The sequence below is a fragment of the Aulonocara sp. 'chitande type north' Nkhata Bay genome, linkage group LG23, assembly GCF_057382095.1.
Source record: "Aulonocara sp. 'chitande type north' Nkhata Bay isolate Kocher_YH1m ecotype deep benthic linkage group LG23, A_spYH_male_GT1.1, whole genome shotgun sequence".
NCBI lineage: Eukaryota > Metazoa > Chordata > Actinopteri > Cichliformes > Cichlidae > Aulonocara > Aulonocara sp. 'chitande type north' Nkhata Bay.
Genome location: NC_141365.1, coordinates 22,819,406 through 22,839,971, shown reverse-complemented (window position 1 = coordinate 22,839,971; position 20,566 = coordinate 22,819,406). Strand labels below are relative to the sequence as shown.

The 20,566-nt window shown below is 42.8% G+C and overlaps 3 protein-coding genes and 1 non-coding gene across 5 annotated transcripts; 2 read left to right on the top strand and 2 right to left on the bottom strand.

Annotated features, from left to right (window-relative positions):
* Positions 1–771: 771 nt before the first annotated feature.
* Positions 772–5,409, bottom strand: LOC147301734 (uncharacterized). Of its 2 annotated transcripts, none has more exons than XM_086282649.1 (11): positions 5,255–5,409; positions 4,749–5,046; positions 4,375–4,527; positions 3,314–3,390; positions 2,775–3,105; positions 2,313–2,552; positions 2,032–2,155; positions 1,810–1,915; positions 1,472–1,710; positions 1,221–1,376; positions 772–1,123 (listed from the first exon to the last, which is right to left on the bottom strand). In XM_086282649.1, exons 1-11 carry the CDS (start codon positions 5,327–5,329, stop codon positions 982–984), a joined length of 1,941 nt encoding a protein of 646 aa, XP_086138775.1. In that variant the 5' UTR covers positions 5,330–5,409; the 3' UTR covers positions 772–981. The 2 variants fall into 2 exon arrangements, with proteins under 2 accessions (XP_086138775.1, XP_086138776.1); XM_086282650.1 differs by having other exon boundaries at positions 2,787–3,105.
* Positions 5,410–8,173: 2,764 nt separating this feature from the next.
* Positions 8,174–9,567, top strand: LOC147301733 (kinesin-like protein KIF1B). The gene is made up of 4 exons (XM_086283559.1): positions 8,174–8,177; positions 8,522–8,630; positions 8,749–8,815; positions 8,963–9,567. The coding sequence occupies exons 1-4, from the start codon at positions 8,174–8,176 to the stop codon at positions 9,071–9,073; spliced, it is 291 nt and encodes a 96-aa protein (XP_086139685.1). The 3' UTR covers positions 9,074–9,567.
* A 2,528-nt stretch (positions 9,568–12,095) lies between these two features.
* On the top strand, positions 12,096–19,400 carry LOC147301732 (kinesin-like protein KIF1A). The gene is made up of 5 exons (XM_086283557.1): positions 12,096–12,120; positions 13,504–13,663; positions 14,052–14,244; positions 14,402–14,520; positions 18,379–19,400. The coding sequence occupies exons 1-5, from the start codon at positions 12,096–12,098 to the stop codon at positions 18,581–18,583; spliced, it is 702 nt and encodes a 233-aa protein (XP_086139683.1). The 3' UTR covers positions 18,584–19,400.
* A 144-nt stretch (positions 19,401–19,544) lies between these two features.
* Positions 19,545–19,616, bottom strand: trnap-ugg (transfer RNA proline (anticodon UGG)). Its single transcript has one exon. It is a non-coding gene; the product is annotated as a tRNA-Pro (tRNA).
* Positions 19,617–20,566: the final 950 nt, after the last annotated feature.

The following is a 20,566-nucleotide window of genomic DNA, read 5'->3' as shown; positions in this document are numbered from 1 at the left end:
TCGTGTCTGTTTAGACAAAAAAATAACTAAATAACTACAAATTGACATCTTACAAAAACAACAATAAACATTTTTCTTCCTGATTTTTTTTTCTTCAAAAAAGCATATAAAATGAATGGACAGCAAGAATGTGTAATTTAGCATTAAAATAGATAATCTACAGTGTCAAATTTTAAAATCTAAACTAACTGATTAACAGCAGGTGTAACCACTAAAGAAAAGCATCACCTTTGAACCGACCTGCTCCTGAATGTTTAGCAGAGAAAACAGGCAATTGCGATGGACAAGCTGCTCGAGGAGGTGGAGGAACTGGAGTGAGCGGTGTCATCTCAACAGGACTAACAATGAAAGGAATGGCCCTCAGATCACTTGGTGTGTGTGTGTCTGCAGAGCTGAGGCTACTCAGACTTCTTTCAGGGTCCTCCTGATTCCAAAAGGGGTCATCCAAACAGTTCCAGCTTCTCTGGACTCTCTGTGGAGAGCCTGCGCATTGCTCAGGTAAAGGTGGGAGTTGCACAGCATAACCTCTGGGTCTCTGTGCGATATGCAATGTGTCTGCCTGTTGAAAGAACACATTTGTCTTACTGCTCTGAGCTTTGTGAAAGTCCAGGATCCTGGACTCTGTGGTGAAGCGCTGACAGTTGCTCTGTCTACAGTGACTTACACAAAAATTACACTGTGCAAAGCAGCAAAATATAACACATCTCTCAGAAACATTTACATTTGATCAGCAGAGAAGTCAAGAATGAGTATGTTTAGTTACTTACATCTCCACCTGTGCGTCCCCTTGTCCGTCAACTGGACACACAGGAACTCCCTAAGCTCTTTCTTCTTCGCAGGACGCCTGTCTTTTTCAGGCTCTTCTCCACAAGACGCCTGTCTTTTTCAGGCTCTTCTCCACAGGACGCCTGTCTTTTTCAGGCTCTTCTCCACAAGACGCCTGTCTTTTTCAGGCTCTTCTCCACAGGACGCCTGTCTTTTTCAGGCTCTTCTCCACAAGACGCCTGTCTTTTTCAGGCTCTTCTCCACAGGACGCCTGTCTTTTTCAGGGACAATCTTCACCCACAAATTCATAAAGTCCTTGTGAAGGGTCAGTTTCTCAATGATTGTTCGCCCATGGTACCTGTGGAAGATTACAGTTGTCATTAATTTTCATTAATTGTGTAAACTCACAGAAAATAAAACATTGATGCACTTCAAACCCATTTAAAAGTACCCACCTGGCTTCAGGTGCAGCATCCCCTGCCATTCTAGAGGCAGCAATTAGAAATCTTTCAGTGAAGGTTCCTGTTTTCAGGGTGACGGCTGCTCCAAGTTTGTCAGCCAGCTGGTGCAGGTGTTGAGCCGTGCTATTCCTCACTGCAACACAGCGATGGCTGAGCAAGGACAATATTAGACACACAACTCAGTGAACATGATCTCTCTTTCATGTCTTCTAATAAAATCACTACAGCTTCTTCTCTCCTCTTACGTCAGTCCTGTGTTAAACAGAGCGCTCAGAATCCGTCCATGGCTGCAATTTTCCACCATGGCATCAAGCGCCAGATTGACCTCCTGATGTAGAAAGTTGTTGTTGGTCATTGCAAGCTTCAGCAATAGAGCTCGGCCTGTTGTTTCAACTTCTGGGTCCATTGTTCTCTGGAGCTGAATGTAGAGCTCATTGATGGCATGTATGGCCTCAAAGGCTATTGCTGAGCGTTGGTTTTTCACCTAAAATGTGAGTGAAAATCATCAGTTGAGGCTGTAGTATGCACTTGAAGGGAAACTAGCTGCATGAAACGCATATAAGAAACATAAAGTGTGCAATACCTCCTCAATGAGGACCAGACACACTTCATGTAGTTTAGTCTTCAGGATGTCCGAGTGGTGCTTTGCCAGAGACTGAATAGTTTGCAAGCCCTGTCTTTTCTTAATCCTATATTTACACAACACAACATTGAACACGACTTCAGGAACACCACAAATAACACAGCCACATTATGCAGCACTGTTTCTGTGCAGTATTTAATGTCTCCTTACTACGTTTCTTACCAGTCGTCTGAAGACAGCAGACTAAAGCTGTGGGACAGGCTCTCTACAGGTGTAGCTACAGGCGGGAGTTTGACCCTGCTCTCTCTTGGATTATTCTGACTGCACTGACTGTCTGCTTTCTTGTCTGATAATCAACGAGGTTAGTAAAAAGAAACTGTCATTTCTTCTAATTCGAAGCATGATGCAGTGATTAATTGTTCATTAAAATCTTTTTAAAAAATCTCTTAATTTAAAGTTTGATTATTCAGCATCTTCTACAGTTACTGAGGAAAACCACTTACCGTCTATAGGGACGACTTTTGCACGGCGCAGCAGCGTCCCAGGCCGAGGTCCTCGTTTTTGCGGTATGGGAACTGTTGGAGGTTTTGGAGTCAAAGGCTTTACTGCAGTAAATGTTTTGGTTGGTACTGTGTGTCCAGGTGAGGTTACAATCCCATCCTGGAAATGCTGCAGTTTTTCCAAAATAGGCCCAAATTTGTCTTTTGCTGTCAAGACTCTTATTCCACGAATGACCTTCGTGTCTGTTTAGACAAAAAAATAACTAAATAACTACAAATTGACATCTTACAAAAACAACAATAAACATTTTTCTTCCTGATTTTTTTTTCTTCAAAAAAGCATATAAAATGAATGGACAGCAAGAATGTGTAATTTAGCATTAAAATAGATAATCTACAGTGTCAAATTTTAAAATCTAAACTAACTGATTAACAGCAGGTGTAACCACTAAAGAAAAGCATCACCTTTGAACCGACCTGCTCCTGAATGTTTAGCAGAGAAAACAGGCAATTGCGATGGACAAGCTGCTCGAGGAGGTGGAGGAACTGGAGTGAGCGGTGTCATCTCAACAGGACTAACAATGAAAGGAATGGCCCTCAGATCACTTGGTGTGTGTGTGTCTGCAGAGCTGAGGCTACTCAGACTTCTTTCAGGGTCCTCCTGATTCCAAAAGGGGTCATCCAAACAGTTCCAGCTTCCCTGGACTATCTCTGGAGAGCCTGCGCATTGCTCAGGTAAAGGTGGGAGTTGCACAGCATAATCTCTGGGTCTCTGTGCGATATGCAATGTGTCTGCCTGTTGAAAGAACACATTTGTCTTACTGCTCTGAGCTTTGTGAAAGTCCAGGATCCTGGACTCTGTGGTGAAGCGCTGACAGTTGCTCTGTCTACAGTGACTTACACAAAAATTACACTGTGCAAAGCAGCAAAATATAACACATCTCTCAGAAACATTTACATTTGATCAGCAGAGAAGTCAAGAATGAGTATGTTTAGTTACTTACATCTCCACCTGTGCGCTTTCTCTGAATCAAATCTTCAAAGCGATGGAAAAAGTTATCTGATGTCTTTTCAGACATGCCTGAGATAAAAAGTGAACAAATTGTTTAGAAATAGAAAGTTAGTGAGTGCTGCTCAGTGTGTGAGTGGCAAGTTCTAACTGAGCTGCTCAGTAAATAACTGTTATGATGTGGAACTCACAGAGCATTTTTTGAAAATATTCATATATATACACTATTTTGTGTTTACAAAAATATCAGACATGTCTAAATCAAAGGCAGGTTATGATCTCTAATTATGATCTTTAATCAACAAATTTAAATAGACGTCCTAATCACAGCTTCTAAAACTAGACAACACTATACTGATAAATTCATATAAAACAGCAAAAAGGAGATAAAAGCACTGTCATAAATAGAGAAATAAGTACAGTAAATAAATAAATACAGTTTTTAAAAAATACAGAAAAAAAACATGTCATTTGTTACAACGACAACAAACTAGCAGCTTGGACAAAGCTGTTTCTTCAAGCTTCGCCTGCATTTAGGGGCTGCAAACCTCTGTCCCACAGGAAGAAGCTGAAATCCTCCAATAAGGGGTGGGAGTCATTTAAAGTAGAGTAACTCATCCTCTACAACTGCCTAGTATTCAAGGACTCTATGTTAAGATGCTCTAACAGTACAGTACCTTCAGAAACGCCCCAAATTTCTTAGATACTGAAAATTAAATCTCTTCTCAGGAACCTTTTCTCCATTCAGTAGAAGTAGATCTAGTATTCATTTTAAAGTTCTAATGAAGACAGCAGACTAAAGCTGTGGGACAGGCTCTCTACAGGTGTAGCTACAGGCGGGAGTTTGACCCTGCTCTCTCTTGGATTATTCTGACTGCACTGACTGTCTGCTTTCTTGTCTGATAATCAACGAGGTTAGTAAAAAGAAACTGTAATTTCTTCTAATTCGAAGCATGATGCAGTGATTAATTGTTCATTAAAATCTTTTTAAAAAATCTCTTAATTTAAAGTTTGATTATTCAGCATCTTCTACAGTTACTGAGGAAAACCACTTACTGTCTATAGGGACGACTTTTGCACGGGGCAGCAGCATCCCAGGCCGAGGTCCTCGTTTTTGCGGTATGGGAACTGTTGGAGGTTTTGGAGTCAAAATAGGCCCAAATTTGTCTTTTGCTGTCAAGACTCTTATTCCACGAATGAACTTCGTGTCTGTTTAGACAAAAAATAACTAAATAACTACAAATTGACATCTTACAAAAACAACAATAAACATTTTTCTTCCTGATTTTTTTTTCTTCAAAAAAGCATATAAAATGAATGGACAGCAAGAATGTGTAATTTAGCATTAAAATAGATAATCTACAGTGTCAAATTTTAAAATCTAAACTAACTGATTAACAGCAGGTGTAACCACTAAAGAAAAGCATCACCTTTGAACCGCAATTGCGATGGACAAGCTGCTCGAGGAGGTGGAGGAACTGGAGTGAGCGGTGTCATCTCAACAGGACTAACAATGAAAGGAATGGCCCTCAGATCACTTGGTGTGTGTGTGTCTGCAGAGCTGAGGCTACTCAGACTTCTTTCAGGGTCCTCCTGATTCCAAAAGGGGTCATCCAAACAGTTCCAGCTTCTCTGGACTCTCTGTGGAGAGCCTGCGCATTGCTCAGGTAAAGGTGGGAGTTGCACAGCATAATCTCTGGGTCTCTGTGCGATATGCAATGTGTCTGCCTGTTGAAAGAACACATTTGTCTTACTGCTCTGAGCTTTGTGAAAGTCCAGGATCCTGGACTCTGTGGTGAAGCGCTGACAGTTGCTCTGTCTACAGTGACTTACACAAAAATTACACTGTGCAAAGCAGCAAAATATAACACATCTCTCAGAAACATTTACATTTGATCAGCAGAGAAGTCAAGAATGAGTATGTTTAGTTACTTACATCTCCACCTGTGCGCTTTCTCTGAATCAAATCTTCAAAGCGATGGAAAAAGTTATCTGATGTCTTTTCAGACATGCCTGAGATAAAAAGTGAACAAATTGTTTAGAAATAGAAAGTTAGTGAGTGCTGCTCAGTGTGTGAGTGGCAAGTTCTAACTGAGCTGCTCAGTAAATAACTGTTATGATGTGGAACTCACAGAGCATTTTTTGAAAATATTCATATATATACACTATTTTGTGTTTACAAAAATATCAGACATGTCTAAATCAAAGGCAGCTTATGATCTCTAATTATGATCTTTAATCAACAAATTTAAATAGACGTCCTAATCACAGCTTCTAAAACTAGACAACACTATACTGATAAATTCATATAAAACAGCAAAAAGGAGATAAAAGCACTGTCATAAATAGAGAAATAAGTACAGTAAATAAATAAATACAGTTTTTAAAAAATACAGAAAAAAAACATGTGTCATTTGTTACAACGACAACAAAATAGCAGCTTGGACAAAGCTGTTTCTTCAAGCTTCGCCTGCATTTAGGGGCTGCAAACCTCTGTCCCACAGGAAGAAGCTGAAATCCTCCAATAAGGGGTGGGAGTCATTTAAAGTAGAGTAACTCGTCCTCTACAACTGCCTAGTATTCAAGGACTCTATGTTAAGATGCTCTAACATGGTACAGTACCTTCAGAAACGCCTCAAATTTCTTATATACTGAAAATTAAATCTCTTCTCAGGAACCTTTTCTCCATTCAGTAGAAGTAGATCTAGTATTCACTGGAGGTACCCAGGTCCAAGAAAAAGCTCAGAGGGGTCAGGGCCCTCTCTATTGCTGCTCCTAATCTCTGGAACAATCTGCCCCAGCACATTAGGCCCCTTCACTGTCCACTTTTAAAATGAGTCTTAAAACCCATTTTGACTCCTTGGCATATGACACTGTATGACCCTGAGTTTATTGTTTTTAATCTATTGTACTCATTTTATTGTTTTTAATTCTAATGATCATTTTATACTTTTTATTTTGGGCTATTTGTGCTCATTTTATTATTTGCTGTCACTCTTATTTATTTATTTTGGGTAAATCTTTTTATTCATGTATCATTTTTGGCATGCCAAGTGTACAGCACTTTGTGTTCAGCTGTGTTGTTCTGAAAGTGCTATATAAATAAATTGCTTGCTTGCTACAGTGACACATGCTGGGCAGTTTTGTGGTTAAGCCTTTCTCAACCCCGAGGCAAGTTATTGAAATGGCAACGGGAGGAAACAACCCGGCAAAATAACACATGACAGCGAGATAAATTTATATTGGCATGTGTATTCAGAGTGTTACCACTATTCTAGGATTTCTATTGTCAGAATAATATTTGTGACTTTAGACCTTTATTTAAACTGTAGACTTGCTTGAACTTAAGAAAGTAGAAGGTTGGTTTGTTATGCTTCAAGGTTGGATTTTATTAATGAAAACATTAAAGGGAAAAATGTTAACAAGCAAACAAACCTTACTAAAAATGTTCATGTTATTCATTGCATTATACAACATAGTGAAGAAAGCTGCAAGCTTGACTAAAATTCAAGTATTAGAGAGCTCCATTAGCATCTAGTCTGGCTTCACTCTACAAGCCAGGACAGGTTTGCGTGACTGGAGGCTCAGACTGTGTATGCAACCCATAAAACTGGATGGAGCATTGTTTGACATATAATATTAATTCAGCAGTGGAGTTCTCTGCCAGGGCATGACTGACATTTATGAACATCGCTGTGAGGCATTTTATCACTCTTGGAGCCATATAGAAAATATTGCAGCTCCTCTCCCTGTCAGATAATGGCACTAATTTCACCAGCATGGTTTAAACCTCTGTGACTGCTGAAGGGCAAGAATTACTGGTTCTTTGTGCGTCTTAATCCTTACCAAATAATGAGAAAAAGTCTGTCATTTTTCACGGCTTATAATTCAAAAGGTGGGCTTTTTCAAACCCCACATTAAAACAAATGTTTCTTTTTTTGGCATGTATTCATTTATTTATTTATTTTTGATGCATCATTCCAAAGTAGTTATGCAATATAGAAAAACATCTGCAATGAGGTAACCAAGAAGGTCACCAAGGGACAGTCGCCATGGCATTTTGTCCTGATTGTGTCAAGAGCGTGGCTGTAAGCATAAAGGAAGAAAAATTCCATCCATCCATTCGCTTCCGCTTATCCTTTTCAGGGTCGCGGGGGTCACTGGAGCCTATCCCAGCTGTCATAGGGCAAGAGGCAGGGTACACCCTGGACAGGTCGCCAGTCTATCGCAGGGCTAACACATAGGGACAGACAACCATTCGCACTCACATTCATTTGCACATTCACACCTAGTGACAATTTGGATTATCCAATTAGAGGCTTGTTGCTACCTAGTTAGCGATGCTACACACCTGTTACTGTGTATTTTTCAATGATTCAGCACTCCTTGGATTTTTAGACAGTAATGAGATCATGTGCACACTCCACAGAGGTCCAGAGTCCAAATGTGACCTCTAGCACCAAACGCTTGCTGCAGCTGTTGGTGTCAGAGGTGACGCACAAGGTATCAGGTTTTCTGTGTGATTACTTTTTCATATAGGACCAAGTATGTTTGGATAGCGTTTTGCCCTTGAAAACTGCCGTTGAATATTAGACATTGTTGTCTAATGTTATAAATGTATTGATGTGAAAGGTGTAAGTGTGACAAATATGGAATAAGATAGGAAATGAGAAAGGAGGCAAATACTTGTTGACAGGGCTATAGTCTGTAAATGGTCTTCTTTTGGCTATAGTAGATCTTTTACTTGTTCCTTTTTTAATTGTTTGTTAAAATAGTTTTTTCGATCATATTGAGTATAGAGGAATGCAACTGTGAGCTTTAGCAATTAGCCCGTTTCAACAGGACCGTGATCCCGATGTGTGAGACAGCAGGGTGCTGCCACTGGTGTTGTAATGTGTGATTTAGTTCCTCCTAACATTTCAGTTTTCTTCCAGTATCTATCCTCTGTGATTACTGGCTCTTTAGACAGATTTAATAGAAGTGTGTGAGCTATTGGCTCAGTATAAAGGGTCAGTAGTGTTTTCATGTCACCTATCCATCCTCCATTTAGTCACCCAAAGCATGTAGTAAATACTGCTCACTTTTATTCACCTTCTCTTAAATCCAGAAAAATTCCCACTTGTTAACGTTGAGTGTGTGTGTGTGTGTGCGTGTGTGTGTGCGTGCGTGTGTGTGTGTGCGTGTGTGTGTGTGTGTGTGCCAGTTGCAGCCTCCAAGTTGAACACCATCACCAAATCCAACCTGGGTCAGTGTGTCAGCAAGTACGACCTGCTGGTCTGGTTTGAGATCAGCGAGCTGGAGCCCACTGGAGAGTGAGTATCCATCTGGAGTGTTATATTCACGCACAAGCTTTAAAGGAACCATAAAAATGATCTCCAGGAAGAATATTATAAGTTGGGATGTTGTGTCACCTCCTCCCTCCATGCACAGGTACATCCCAGCCATCGTGGATCACAGTGGAGGCCTGCCCTGTCATGGTACCTACCTGCTGCACCAGGTACAGGATTGGTGCACATGTTGTTTCCTTATTACTCACACAGTGGTAACTGCTTCCTTTGTACACAGTTGAATATCTTCTTTTAAAGCGTAATGTTGCTCTAGCTGTGCTCACTGTGATCCTGAGCTCCTGTTATGTTTGCTGCAGGGGATCCAGCGGAGGATCACAGTGACCCTCATCCACGAGAAAGGCAGCGAGCTCCATTGGAAAGATGTTCGTGAGCTGGTTGTAGGTGAGCAGCCTGCCTTTAGGGTCTAGTCGTGCTATACCTCTGTGTAGAAAACAAAACCCCAAAGCACCGAAACAATGTTTTATAGTGTTTGTGTGCTTTTGATAGAGGAAGACAGGACAGAACATCATTAAAGGGATTTGACTTTGTGAGATCACCCTGAAAACGCACCACTCGGTTCACTCTGAGATATTTTCAGTCTGGAAAGATGAATCTGTCGGGCTTCAGGCTGCTTCTCACTTTAAGCAGTTCATGCTGTAGCTGATGGACCAAAAATGACATTTGATATTTTAGACATTCAGCTGCTGACTCTGAAGCCAACAGGCTCTTGAGTGTGGATGATTGTGTTGGTACTGGATGCTGTGATCAAACAGCTGTTCTGATCTGTCTTCATTCATGCCTGTTGTTATTAAGCCTCCTAAGCTCCAAACCAGTAAAAGCAATCTTTGGAGGCAACACCCTTTTTAGTACTTTGCTGTATTTGTTTGTGATTGTGTGACACTGAACCACAGTGCTATGTATATCCTCTGTAACACTCAGACGTTTCCAGATCAGTGTTTCCCCCTCAGCTGTTTCTCACTATAGAGTCTTTCCTCTGTATCAATGAGGCACCAGCAGAGCATATCTGGCTCCCAGTCTGTGGCTGATAGTGCCCCCTGCTGTTAATAACAGGAACAGTGTAACCTTGTATGGAGCTCATAGTGATGGTCTGAAGATTGCTGCTGCAAGGCAGTAATTTGTATCCATGTGTGCTGTCTATTCTGAGCATATGCAGTTATGTGAGCTCTCAGGTTTTATGTATCAGGACATAATTAAAAACAATCAGGTCCTTAGTAGGTCTTAATATGAGGTAAATGCAACCTCAGATGAACAGCACAGAACACATTATACCAGGTCATTATTTATTTAACACACACTGAGCCGAAATTCAGATGTTTCAAAAACTAAGACATCCAAGACTATTTCCATAATTATTTAAGAGGGTCAGTATTAGCCAAGTGCTAATCAAGTGCACTAGATCATCAGTAAGTGTAACCACTACTGTCAGTTTGCTGGTGTGGCGTATTCAGGTAAGTGGTAACATACTGAGGAGGAGAGAAGCAGTTGTTGATACCCATGAATGTGGGAAGGCTTTGAAGTCGATCATTTTACAGCAAGAAAGATTATTCGCAAGTTAAAAAATCAAAAATTATCTTATATCTTATCTAACTATGAAGATGATGTTTATGCCTGTTCACTTTACTGTTTTGTTCACAATGTTTCTGATGGAGACAAAAATAACACCGAATAGTTTCATTGTTTTGTTAAAACTTTGCCTGATTGGAGCATGGCTTCAAATACAGCCCTGAAAACAGACAGGCGGTCGTTGGCATTTCGCCCTCGTTCCTGAGAGACTACATCGATGTATCAGTCAACAAATGAACTACTGTGGCGTCACAGCTGGGTCCTTCTCTGTGTCATTTATAACACAGAGAAGGACCCAGCTGTGACGCTGAAGTGGTATCTTTAAATTAGCTGTAGGTGTGAATGCTTGTCTGTCTCTCTGTTAGCTTTGCAACAGACTGGTGATATTCAGAGTGCACCATATGTCTGGTATTATTTCCCTTCCAAATTAGTGCTTCCTCTTAGTTGCTGATCTAAATTTGTTTCCTTTCATGTTCAGGCCGTGTTAGTGTTGTCTCTGTGTGTAGCAGGTTTTGTCTCCATGTTTGTTTCACTGTCTGCCTGTCTGTCTCTGTATTCTGTACTTCTGATAGACGTCTAATTTTGCCAGTCCCTCTTTTTGTGCGCCTTGTACCTTGTCACTCTCTGTGACCGCGTCTCACTTTGCCAGTTCCCATGTATTTAATCAGTTAATGGTGGTCTGAGTAACCCTCACCACTTTGTTCTCCAGTGTCTTTGTTCCTGTTCATCCTACATATTTTCCCCCATTTGTTATTTATTTCTGCTGTTTGCTATTTATATTTTATTCCTGCACAGTTTGCTTGAAGCACTCATATTTTGTCTATTCTATTCATGTGGATCTTATCTTTCTATTTCCTTGCTTCCTTTTCTGTTTACTTTGCTTCTTGCCCGTGTTTCGTCCTTTTGCGGTGTCTGTGTTTTTTTTTATCCTATGGTCTCTTTTAAGTTTGTTTGTCTCTTTACTTCTTCAAACTGAATTCAAAGTGGAGCAAATGCTATATAACATTCTCATAGTCTCATTCACACTAACGTTGGTTCTGTATCTTGTAACCAAAGGAAGCTTCAGCATGCAGACTGGAGCCAGCGATCAAAACACGTGCTTCCTATTTTATTTTGTTGGTTATGTTGAGTTTTGCTGTAACTGTCTCGTTACTCCTGATTTGTCCCTGCCGTCTCCTCTTCCCTAATAACCGTCCTGTGTGTTTATTGTTTAATCTTCTCCTTTCGTCACCCAGCTTCACTGGTCATGTTTCCTAGTGTTATCCCCCAGTATAGGTTTCTGAGTTTCTCAGTTCCCTGTCAGATATTTCATATCATTCTCTCCGTCCAAAATAAACAGGCTGCCTTTAGTTTATCCTTGCCAGCCTGTGAGTCTGCATTTGGGTCTTCTTTTTTCATAACAAATGATCATACTCCCCGCAGATTGTGATAGTGACACCTCCAGGCCATGCTGCAACTCTCTGGAGCTTTCCGCTCTTCAGGAACTCTCTGCAGGAGGGGGAGATACAGGAGAGGTGGAGGAAGATCTCAGCCTGGGCGTCTATTGTCTTATGTAGTCTGGAAGATGAGTGGATGGTGGGGTGGGTGCAGTTTTCTCTGTGGTGGGGTTGGGTGGACTGTCCCGGGCTCTGTGGGGCCGGGAGGCGCTGCTGCACTGGGCCCCGGTCTGGATGGGCCTGGGCCCCCTTTCCCTGGCGGGGCGCGGAGTATGGGGGTGTCACCAGGGTGCAGAGGAGGCTACCCCCCCTCTGTCCCCTTCTGGCTGCCTCTGCCTCAATTTTATCCCACAACTTAGACATTCACATTACTCACACTCTCATTACACATACATATAGGATCTTGGGGGTGGGCACAATACATGGATACATGGATACATGGATACACGATACATGTACACCCCACCCCTGGTGTCGTTGCCCACCTCTCAATTTTAAATACACGTAGACATTGAGGGCTATCAGGAGGGACCATGCGCTTACCTGCTGCTCTCTGGCAGGTAGCTCCATGCCCTCCTGGGTTTTAAATGCACCTTAGAACACACATGCATCAACACTACAATGAGCGGGTTGAGGGAGGTTTGGAGTCTTCTCTCACCCCCATTCTCTGCGGCCTGCTGGAGCGGGGGGGCTAGGAGGAGGAGTTGGCCGTCCGACTGCGGTCTGGAGTGTGGGGCCTCCCTGCTGCTGCGGAGTCGGGGCGGTCTGCCTCTCCCCACCGCAGGGAAAAGGGTAACACCACCTGGGTCTGGGTGCAGTTCCCCCTCCAGGGGCAAGGGTACCTAGACCCGGTTCGTAGAGTACGCTTGGGGAGTGTGATCGTGTGTACAGCGTCTCTTTATGTCTGTCTCCACGTTGGTTGAGTGTGGAGTAAGTACATATGAGAGCATGAGGGTGGGAATGGATGTTTGTGTCTGTGTGTGCCTGTATGTCTGTGTCTATATGTCAGGTTGGGTATCAGACGCCACCTCTCTGGGCACATCTTAGGCTCTCCAAGGTTTGGAGGCCTATCTCCCCCTACCACCACTTCCCCTGCCAGTGGCGGACTCCCTCAGGTGTCGGTGCGTTGGTGGTTCTTTGTGTCTGGGGATGCGCGTCCAGGTACACACCGGCTCACTCCTTGGCGGCCGCTTATCGGGGCCTGGAGCCTGGGGCTCGCTCGGGCCACTTCGGAGGTGGGGGTGCCCCCGGCCTCTCGGCCTGGGGCTCGGTCACTCAGGCACGGCTGGCTGCCGGCGGAGCTCACGGGCGCGTCACTGCAACTCCCCCTGGCTTCTGCTCCGCGGCTGCTGAGTGAGCCCTCATCTGGGACTCTCCTCAGCTCTTTCTGGGACAGTGGCGCGGCTGCCCCTCTGTTGGTCTTTCTTGGTCTGTTGTGTTCTGGGGGCCTCTGGATGTCTGGAGTTTTGATCTCCTCCATACCTGCTTCATGCCCTGGAGGACGGGGCTGTGGCCCCCCCACACCCTCTAGCAGATCATTACATGAAGGAACCTTTTTAAAAAACAAGCGCGTCCATGCTCACAGGTGCTCACACACACAAACTTCACCCTTTTTGGCTCCTACCTCAAAGCACACTGTGTTCTGTTGATCTTATGTGCTGCACAATAATGTTTAATATTTAGTATTTACTGTCATATTCCCATATATCATTGTGATGTTGTTTATTCTATTACTCTTGTTCTCTTCTGCTTGTTTTCTTTTTTCTTTCTCAACAGGTGATCCAGGTGATTAATAGATGCATTTTTTTTCTTTTTTTTTTCTATGGTTTTGTGTCCAGATATCAGCGCTCACCTGGCTGGTACCAAGAAGGTTCAGCAAGTGCTCCCCAGACCTGGAGTCCTGGACAGATTCTTCCCAGACCAGCCTCAAGCTGTGCAGCAGATCCGAGCGACATTGGCTGACCTCTACACTCTAGACATGGTGAGAAAAAGGGCACGGTTTTTTCATTGTTTGGAAAATTTGGCCTTCTGACACACACCTTTGGCCTTCACACATTTGGCCTTCTGACACACACCTTCAATACTGAATACAAGCAGCTGGTGAACAGCATCAGTGACTGCAAGGTGAGAAATAATATAAGGTGAAGAAATGCGACCAGGGTGAGTAATGCCATATTAACCCAAATACTGTCACCATGACATGTGTCTCACAGACCAAATGTAAGTCGACACTCATGTTCTCTAGTTCAAGCAGAAATGATGTGGATCGATTCAAATTCCTGAGCCTGGATGATTTCAGCTGGAAACAAACCAACTCTGCTTCTTCCTCAGAAAAACAAGCGCTCTCTTAAAAAATAAATAAATGAATAAAATCTCTTCTTTTCAGATCTGTTGTGTCCAAGAAGGGTTTTCTAAGCTTCGTGGAGCCTCGCTCTAACTCATGGGGGAAGCATTTTGTGGTTGTTCGCCGGCCCTACGACTTCATCTACAACAGCGACCAGGACCCCGTGGAGCGAGGCGTCCTCAACCTCTCCACAGCACAGGTGGAATACAGCGAAGACCAGCAGGCCATGCTTAAGGTTTGAGGCAGGATAGAGAAAGGCTGGATGTAACACGTTTGTCTTTTAATGAGAATTCATTCAAATTGTTTTGGTGCACGTTGATTGATGAAATGGCAAATGGACTGGGATTTATCATTTGAATGAACATGAATATAATGTGATGTTTTCTTTTCAGACGCCCAACACATTTGCAGTGTGCACAAAACATGGAGGCATCCTCCTGCTGGCCAACAACGAGAACGACATGAACGACTGGCTGTACGCTTTTAATCCTCTGCGAGCAGGAACGATAAGGTACACACACACAGACACACACGCTCCTCTCACACCACAGTCAAACGTGCAGCTTCTGCACCCTTCAAAAACATTCCCTTCTCCTCACAACGTAAAAATCTCCCTGCAGATCTAAGCTGGCGAGGCGGCGCAGCCTTCCTCCAGCAACCCCGCTGCCAGCTCAGCTTTCCTCCTCTCTATTCCCTCCCCTCAGCTTTTTGTGTTTTTGTTTCGATGACAATGTTTGGGTCTAATCTTGTTCCGCTTAGTTGTCATTCCCAAACTCTCCTAACTAAGTAGCATGTTGTAGTAGTCTACTTGTGTGTGCACGACTCTTTAGAAACTTTCCGTTTGCCAATCATCTGTACAAAAAAAATGTCTCTATCAGTGCTATTTGTCTCCTGAAATGAGTTTCATTCTATTTTGGGGGTTTTTGCTGTTGGTTTTTTAATAAATTAACATGCTCGCATGATACCTGCAGCAGTCCTCAGGAGAAGACCAGGTTTGCTCAGTTTAAAACAAAAAAACAAAAATGAACCAAATCAGCCAGCTTACATTTGAAACCATGAAGGAAAAATCTACAGTTATCTCCAAGTGACGTGTTAGTTTATGCTCTGTGTTACGACCCGGCTCTGCTAGGCGACAGCGGACGTAACATAAACGAGCCCAGAGACTAGGGGGTTAGATAAAAAGAAAAACATAAGGTTTATTAACACAACTGAAAACCGTTAGTGAAACAACTCACTAGGCAATAGAGTGATTTTAAACAAACATAACAACTCCAGTAACACCAATAACACCAGTAGAACACTACTCATCTAAACATCTCACAGGAGGCAACTCAAAACAAAGGCTCACATGGCAGCAGTGCAAAGGCAGGAGGGACCGTCTCCACAGTCTGTTCAAATCAACAAGTCCCTCCACGAATGAAGAATCCTCAGCCTTTTATCTTCTCAGGTGATTGCAGGCAGCTGTGTCATTGGTCTGTCGTACTCAAGGCTCCCTCAGCAGCCAATGGTGTGAGTGGTCTGGCACGCTCTGACCTGAATGAAGGTGGGGCGGGCATAGGTCCGGGCCAGCCAATCCCCCGTGAGTCCTGGAACACGTTGATTTCCATAGAGGAAGGCGGGGCCACCCCTCCCCTTAAAGTACCACCTATGTTGGGCAGAAGCAGACATTAAAGAGTGTGAACAAAAACAAAGAACAAACACAGCAAAACATGTTTACAAGCGGGACAGACCATCAGCTAAAACATTTTCAGACCCCTTCTTATGGTGAATACTTAAGTTGTATTCCTGCAACAACAGAGCCCAGCGCATAAGGCGCTGGTTATGATTAAACATGCGAGTAAGGAACACAAGTGGGTTGTGGTCGGTGTACACAACAAGAGGTAACATGCTGGACCCCAGGTATACGTGAAAGTGCTGAAGAGCCAACAACAAAGTCAGGGTCTCCTTTTCAATGGTGGAGTAGTTTAACTGATTTTTATTGAACTTGCGGGAAAAGTAACAAACGGGGTGGTTCAAACCCTGCAAGTCTTCTTGCAACAGCACTGCCCCAGCCCCGACAGCACTGGCATCAACCTCCAGTTTGAATGGTCGTGTCAAATCAGGTGCAGCTAACACAGGAGTGTGGCAGAGGAGGGCTTTCGCACTCTCAAAAGCATCTTGACACTCACTTGACCATATAAACTCAACTTTTGGGCTGAGTAGGTCAGTCAATGGCTTGACTACTGAGGAGAAATTTTTACAAAGGTTTCTGTAGTAGCCCACCATCCCTAGAAACCTACGCAACTCACGCCTGGTGGTAGGTGTGGGAAACTCTTTAATCACTGCCACTTTGGCATCTATGGGCCGGACCTGTCCACGTCCCACCTCCCTGCCTAAGTACATCACTATAGCTTTGGCAAACTCACACTTAGCTAAGTTGAGAGTTAGAGTAGCTTGAGCCAAACGGTGAAATACCTGGTGTAACGTTTCCAAATGATCTTGCCATGTTTCAGTATAAATTACTAGATCATCTACGTAGGCACTGCAGTTGGACAGGCCACGGAGGACTTTATTTACCAGCCTCTGGAAGGTGGCAGGAGCGTTACACATGCCGAAAGCCATGACTGCGTATTGTAGAAAATCATCAGGTGTAACAAAGGCAGAGATGTTAGAGGCACGTTCAGTTAAAGGGACCTGCCAGTAACCATTAAGAAGATCTAATTTAGTGACATACTGAGCAGTCCAATACTGTCCACACAATCCTCAACTCTTGGGAGAGGATGTGAGTCAGCCACAGTCACAGAGTTCACCTTCCGGAAGTCTGTAATAAAACGGGGTGAGCCATCTGGCTTAGATTCCACTATACAAGGCGAGCTCCAGGGGCTTTGACTGGGCTTCGCTAAGCCATGTTGCAGCAGATAGTCAGCCTCCTGTTTCATGAGCAAGCGCTTATGGGGGCTGGCTCGATAAGGATGCTGCTTAATAGGTTTAGCTCCCTGGACATCAATATCATGCTCTAGCACCGTAGTGCAAGTTGGCACATCCCCGAGTAAACAGGTGTATTCCTTAATCAAGACAGTAACACAGAGACAGAGGGGTCAGAGTCAGGAGCTGTGATAAGAGGCCTGGTGGTGCCGACCTTTTCAATAAAAGGTGATCATCATGTCTGGCGATTATACCTCAGCAGAGACTTTGTTTGGTGAATGACACAGGTCAGAAATAATAGAAACAGAAACAAACTTCAGAGTGACAGACGAGCAACCACACACAGCAGCGCCATCTTGTTACCAGTCAGGTGTGAAGAGCAGTTAGACCAAAGGTTCATTCAAGACTTTTTATGTGAAGGGAAGGATTTTAAACTGGATTCTGGATTTATCAGAAAATCAGTTCAGCTCGATCTGTTTCAGGATGGCTGAGTGGTCTAAGGTGCTGTGTTTAGTGCTCACTCTCCCCTGGAGGTGTGGGTTTGAATCCCACTCTTAGCAGTTTCTGCTTCATTGTCTTTCTCGGTGTTCACATCTCCTCATTCCTGAAATGGTCTGCTCACATTCACGTCCAGTCCAAAAAGGCTAGGCAAGCGCCTGTACCGTCTCCGACAACTCAGGAAGTTAGCAGGTTTTTCCAGTGGTCCTCAGAACTTTCTATTCAGGCGCTGTGGAGAGCATCCTCACACAGAACATCACTTCCTGGTGTGGGAATAACTGTGTCCAGGATTGAGAAGCAGAGTGATCCGTGCGTCAGAACGCTGCTGCGTTACAAATGCAAATACAGTATGATCCACAAATATAACTTCCCTACAGGACATTTACACCAGGAGATGTTGGTCCAGAGCATCTCAGATATTAAAGGACTGGTCCCATCCCAGTAACAAAATGTTTCGACTTCTGCAATCAGGCAGAAGGTTCCACACCATCGGGGCCAAAACAGACACTCGAGGAGGAGCTTCTCTCCTCAGGCCGTACGAGTCCTAAACCAGAACACGCCCCCACTCCCCTCATAGCATCAATAAGTGACTGAAACAGGACCTTATATCAATCTGTTCACACTACCCTGGTCGCATTACTGTTTACACTTCTCTGGTCACTCAGTTGAATTACTCTGTTTATATTACTCTGGTCACTTGTTTACTTGCACAGCTCTGTCAATACGTTGCTGTGCTAATATGGCACAAGACACTTTAACACTCCATTTGCACAAAGTACATTTTCAGATTTTTGATTTAAAATTTCCAGACTTTTAAAATCTATTTACTTATTGTATATAATGTCTTTTTTTGTACAGTCAAAGGAGCAGTTCAGGAGACTTTTCACTGTTTGCTTTGTAATTTAATGACTATGCATGTGACAAATAAAAAATCTTCAGTCTTGAACGTTATGCTCTCTCTTTCTAGGCCCTGCCAGTACTCTCGCTCCAGCATTTTGGATCAGCTGAAGGCTTTTGAGGGAGTTTTTATGACATCTGAAAATAGCAAATTACAGTTTCCCAGGACTTGCATGAACAGTTCAACAGCAAAGCCCCAAAAACCAAACAGGCTCATCAGGGATTTGAACCCAGGACCGCTTACACCCAAAGTGAAAAGGGAAAAGCTTCCTTAGGCATTTTCCAGGTCACAGCAGAGGTGTGCTTGCAGGCGGAGGAGGAGTGAGGTGCTGAGGCTGCTCCTGCTGCCCTCCAGCGAAGCCCAGGTGGCAGCTCTCAAACCTGCCCACAGCAAAGAGGAGCAGCTTCAATTACATGTTTCTTAGATTGTCACAAATAAGCTTTCGTCTAATTTTCAGATGATCACTTTTAATTTTAAATTAAGAACCAATTTAGGTGGGTTATTTAGAGCTTCCAATGAGGTGCATGTGTTTAGATCATGGCGGACAAAAAAAAGAGTACCTGAAGAAAAACCCTGCAACATGGAGCATGCACCCACCTGCAATCAACACAGTGGCATGAGCATATAGTCATACAGATGAGCATGACAGCGTCAAGCTTCATAACCAGAAACCTTACACCACAAATTAAGTCACATTTTGACCCTAAAATCTGAATTTTGCAGTTAAAATCATCACATAATTTTCATCTGTAATATTTTATTTCACTTGGTACATAAGTTACATGTGTGCATAATGCACTGAAAGAGATTCCTTCGTGGTACTGAAGTACTAATGTTTACTGATGTTTATTTTTGGCCCCTTTGTGTATCAGTAAAACTGATGTGCGTTCTTCCACATGCATATTGTTAAAGTCGTGTGAGAGAGTTACACATTTATAATATATGATACATAACTGTGTATTGTAGTAGTTCTGTGTACAAGTTTGAATTGAATTCTCTTATTTAATCTAAAATAAAACTCTGTGTTATCTTGAATAACAAATAATTACCTTAGAAAAACTTTTTGGAGAATTTAAATGGTAAACAATAAGAACAAGGCCAACAACATCCTTCATATCAGATCTGTTAGCTGTCCCTGTATGAGGGACTATGGGAACATGTGTGCAGCTGCAGAGATTATTTCAAATGGAGCCTAAACAGCATGTGGCAGCTGAGAGGCTCTATAGACAACACGTGGGCTCGTCCAGGATTTGAACCCGGGACCTCTCACACCCAAAGTGAGAATCATACCCCTAGACCAACGAGCCACACAAACAGTCCAGCAAGTCTTTTTTCACAAAGTCACACATCAGAGCAACTAGATGAAGAAGAATGTGTGAAAGATTGTCTTGAACGCTCAGAGAATCATCTGTTTGTGTGCTTGATTCTAGATTTTATTCTAGGATTAATTCAGTAGAGATTTATTGGACATACTATAAGGACACATTCTATTTAACTTGAATTCTCAACAACAACAATGAGGGCTGGCCCTAAATAAATAAAGTTAAAATAAATCATATCATACTAACTGCTCTGTGTGTACTTTTTAAAAGAATCTTCTATCATTTGAATATAGCAGACATGCTTTATAAAAGCCTAGTATATATTATTTTCTTTCTTCCCTTAAACTGAAAGAATTACAAGTATGTAACTAGTATAGCAAGTTGAGAGTCATACTGTACCAAAAGAAAACAAACCTCTTCTGCCAAAGAGGAGGAGTGTAGAGATTAGAATATTATTTTACTGTTACTATTCATAACATTATCATTACTGTTGCATTACGTATCATTTATCATTATCATTTCATTAGAGCATTTATTGAAACTGTTGATGTTACATTAAAGTTTGTATTTCAGGTGTGAGCATAATTACATAATAATCTTTCATTGCAGGTGCAACTGTAACCATGTTATCCATATTGCATTTTGTGCTAATTAAAGAGTTGAAGCTCGGTCAAGTTAATTAATGGTCTGAAGCTTCGGTCAGCGCGACGTCTGGCCGATCAATAGGAAGTTAAGGTGACCTGGAGCCATGAAAGAATTGCATACATGCTTACAATACAATACACTACATATAACCTGTAAACAGAATAGAGGCCTGTGTGTGTTCAGCAGCCTGCTGCATTGGAGTTTGCCTAGTAACAGATGACTCGAACGGAGTCAGGAAGTATACTTCTAAGATGTCTTTGTTTGTCGAGTGAGGTCATGCACTGAGGTCA

Bases quoted from the DNA above. Each gene is read 5' to 3' on its own strand.
- LOC147301734 (XM_086282649.1), bottom strand. From the start codon at position 5,329: ATGTCTGAAAAGACATCAGATAACTTTTTCCATCGCTTTGAAGATTTG. The intron at 5,047-5,254 runs GTAAGTAACTAA...TTCTTTCAACAG, and splicing joins GAAAGCGCACAGGTGGAGAT to GCAGACACATTGCATATCGC. The intron at 2,553-2,774 runs GTGATGCTTTTC...TTGTCTAAACAG, and splicing joins AGGAGCAGGTCGGTTCAAAG to ACACGAAGGTCATTCGTGGA.
- LOC147301733 (XM_086283559.1), top strand. The intron at 8,631-8,748 runs GTGAGTATCCAT...CTCCATGCACAG, and splicing joins GAGCTGGAGCCCACTGGAGA to GTACATCCCAGCCATCGTGG. The intron at 8,816-8,962 runs GTACAGGATTGG...TGTTTGCTGCAG, and splicing joins GTACCTACCTGCTGCACCAG to GGGATCCAGCGGAGGATCAC.
- LOC147301732 (XM_086283557.1), top strand. From the start codon at position 12,096: ATGGATACATGGATACACGATACAT. The intron at 13,664-14,051 runs GTTTTTTCATTG...TCTTCTTTTCAG, and splicing joins ATGGTGAGAAAAAGGGCACG to ATCTGTTGTGTCCAAGAAGG. The intron at 14,245-14,401 runs GTTTGAGGCAGG...TTTTCTTTTCAG, and splicing joins ACCAGCAGGCCATGCTTAAG to ACGCCCAACACATTTGCAGT.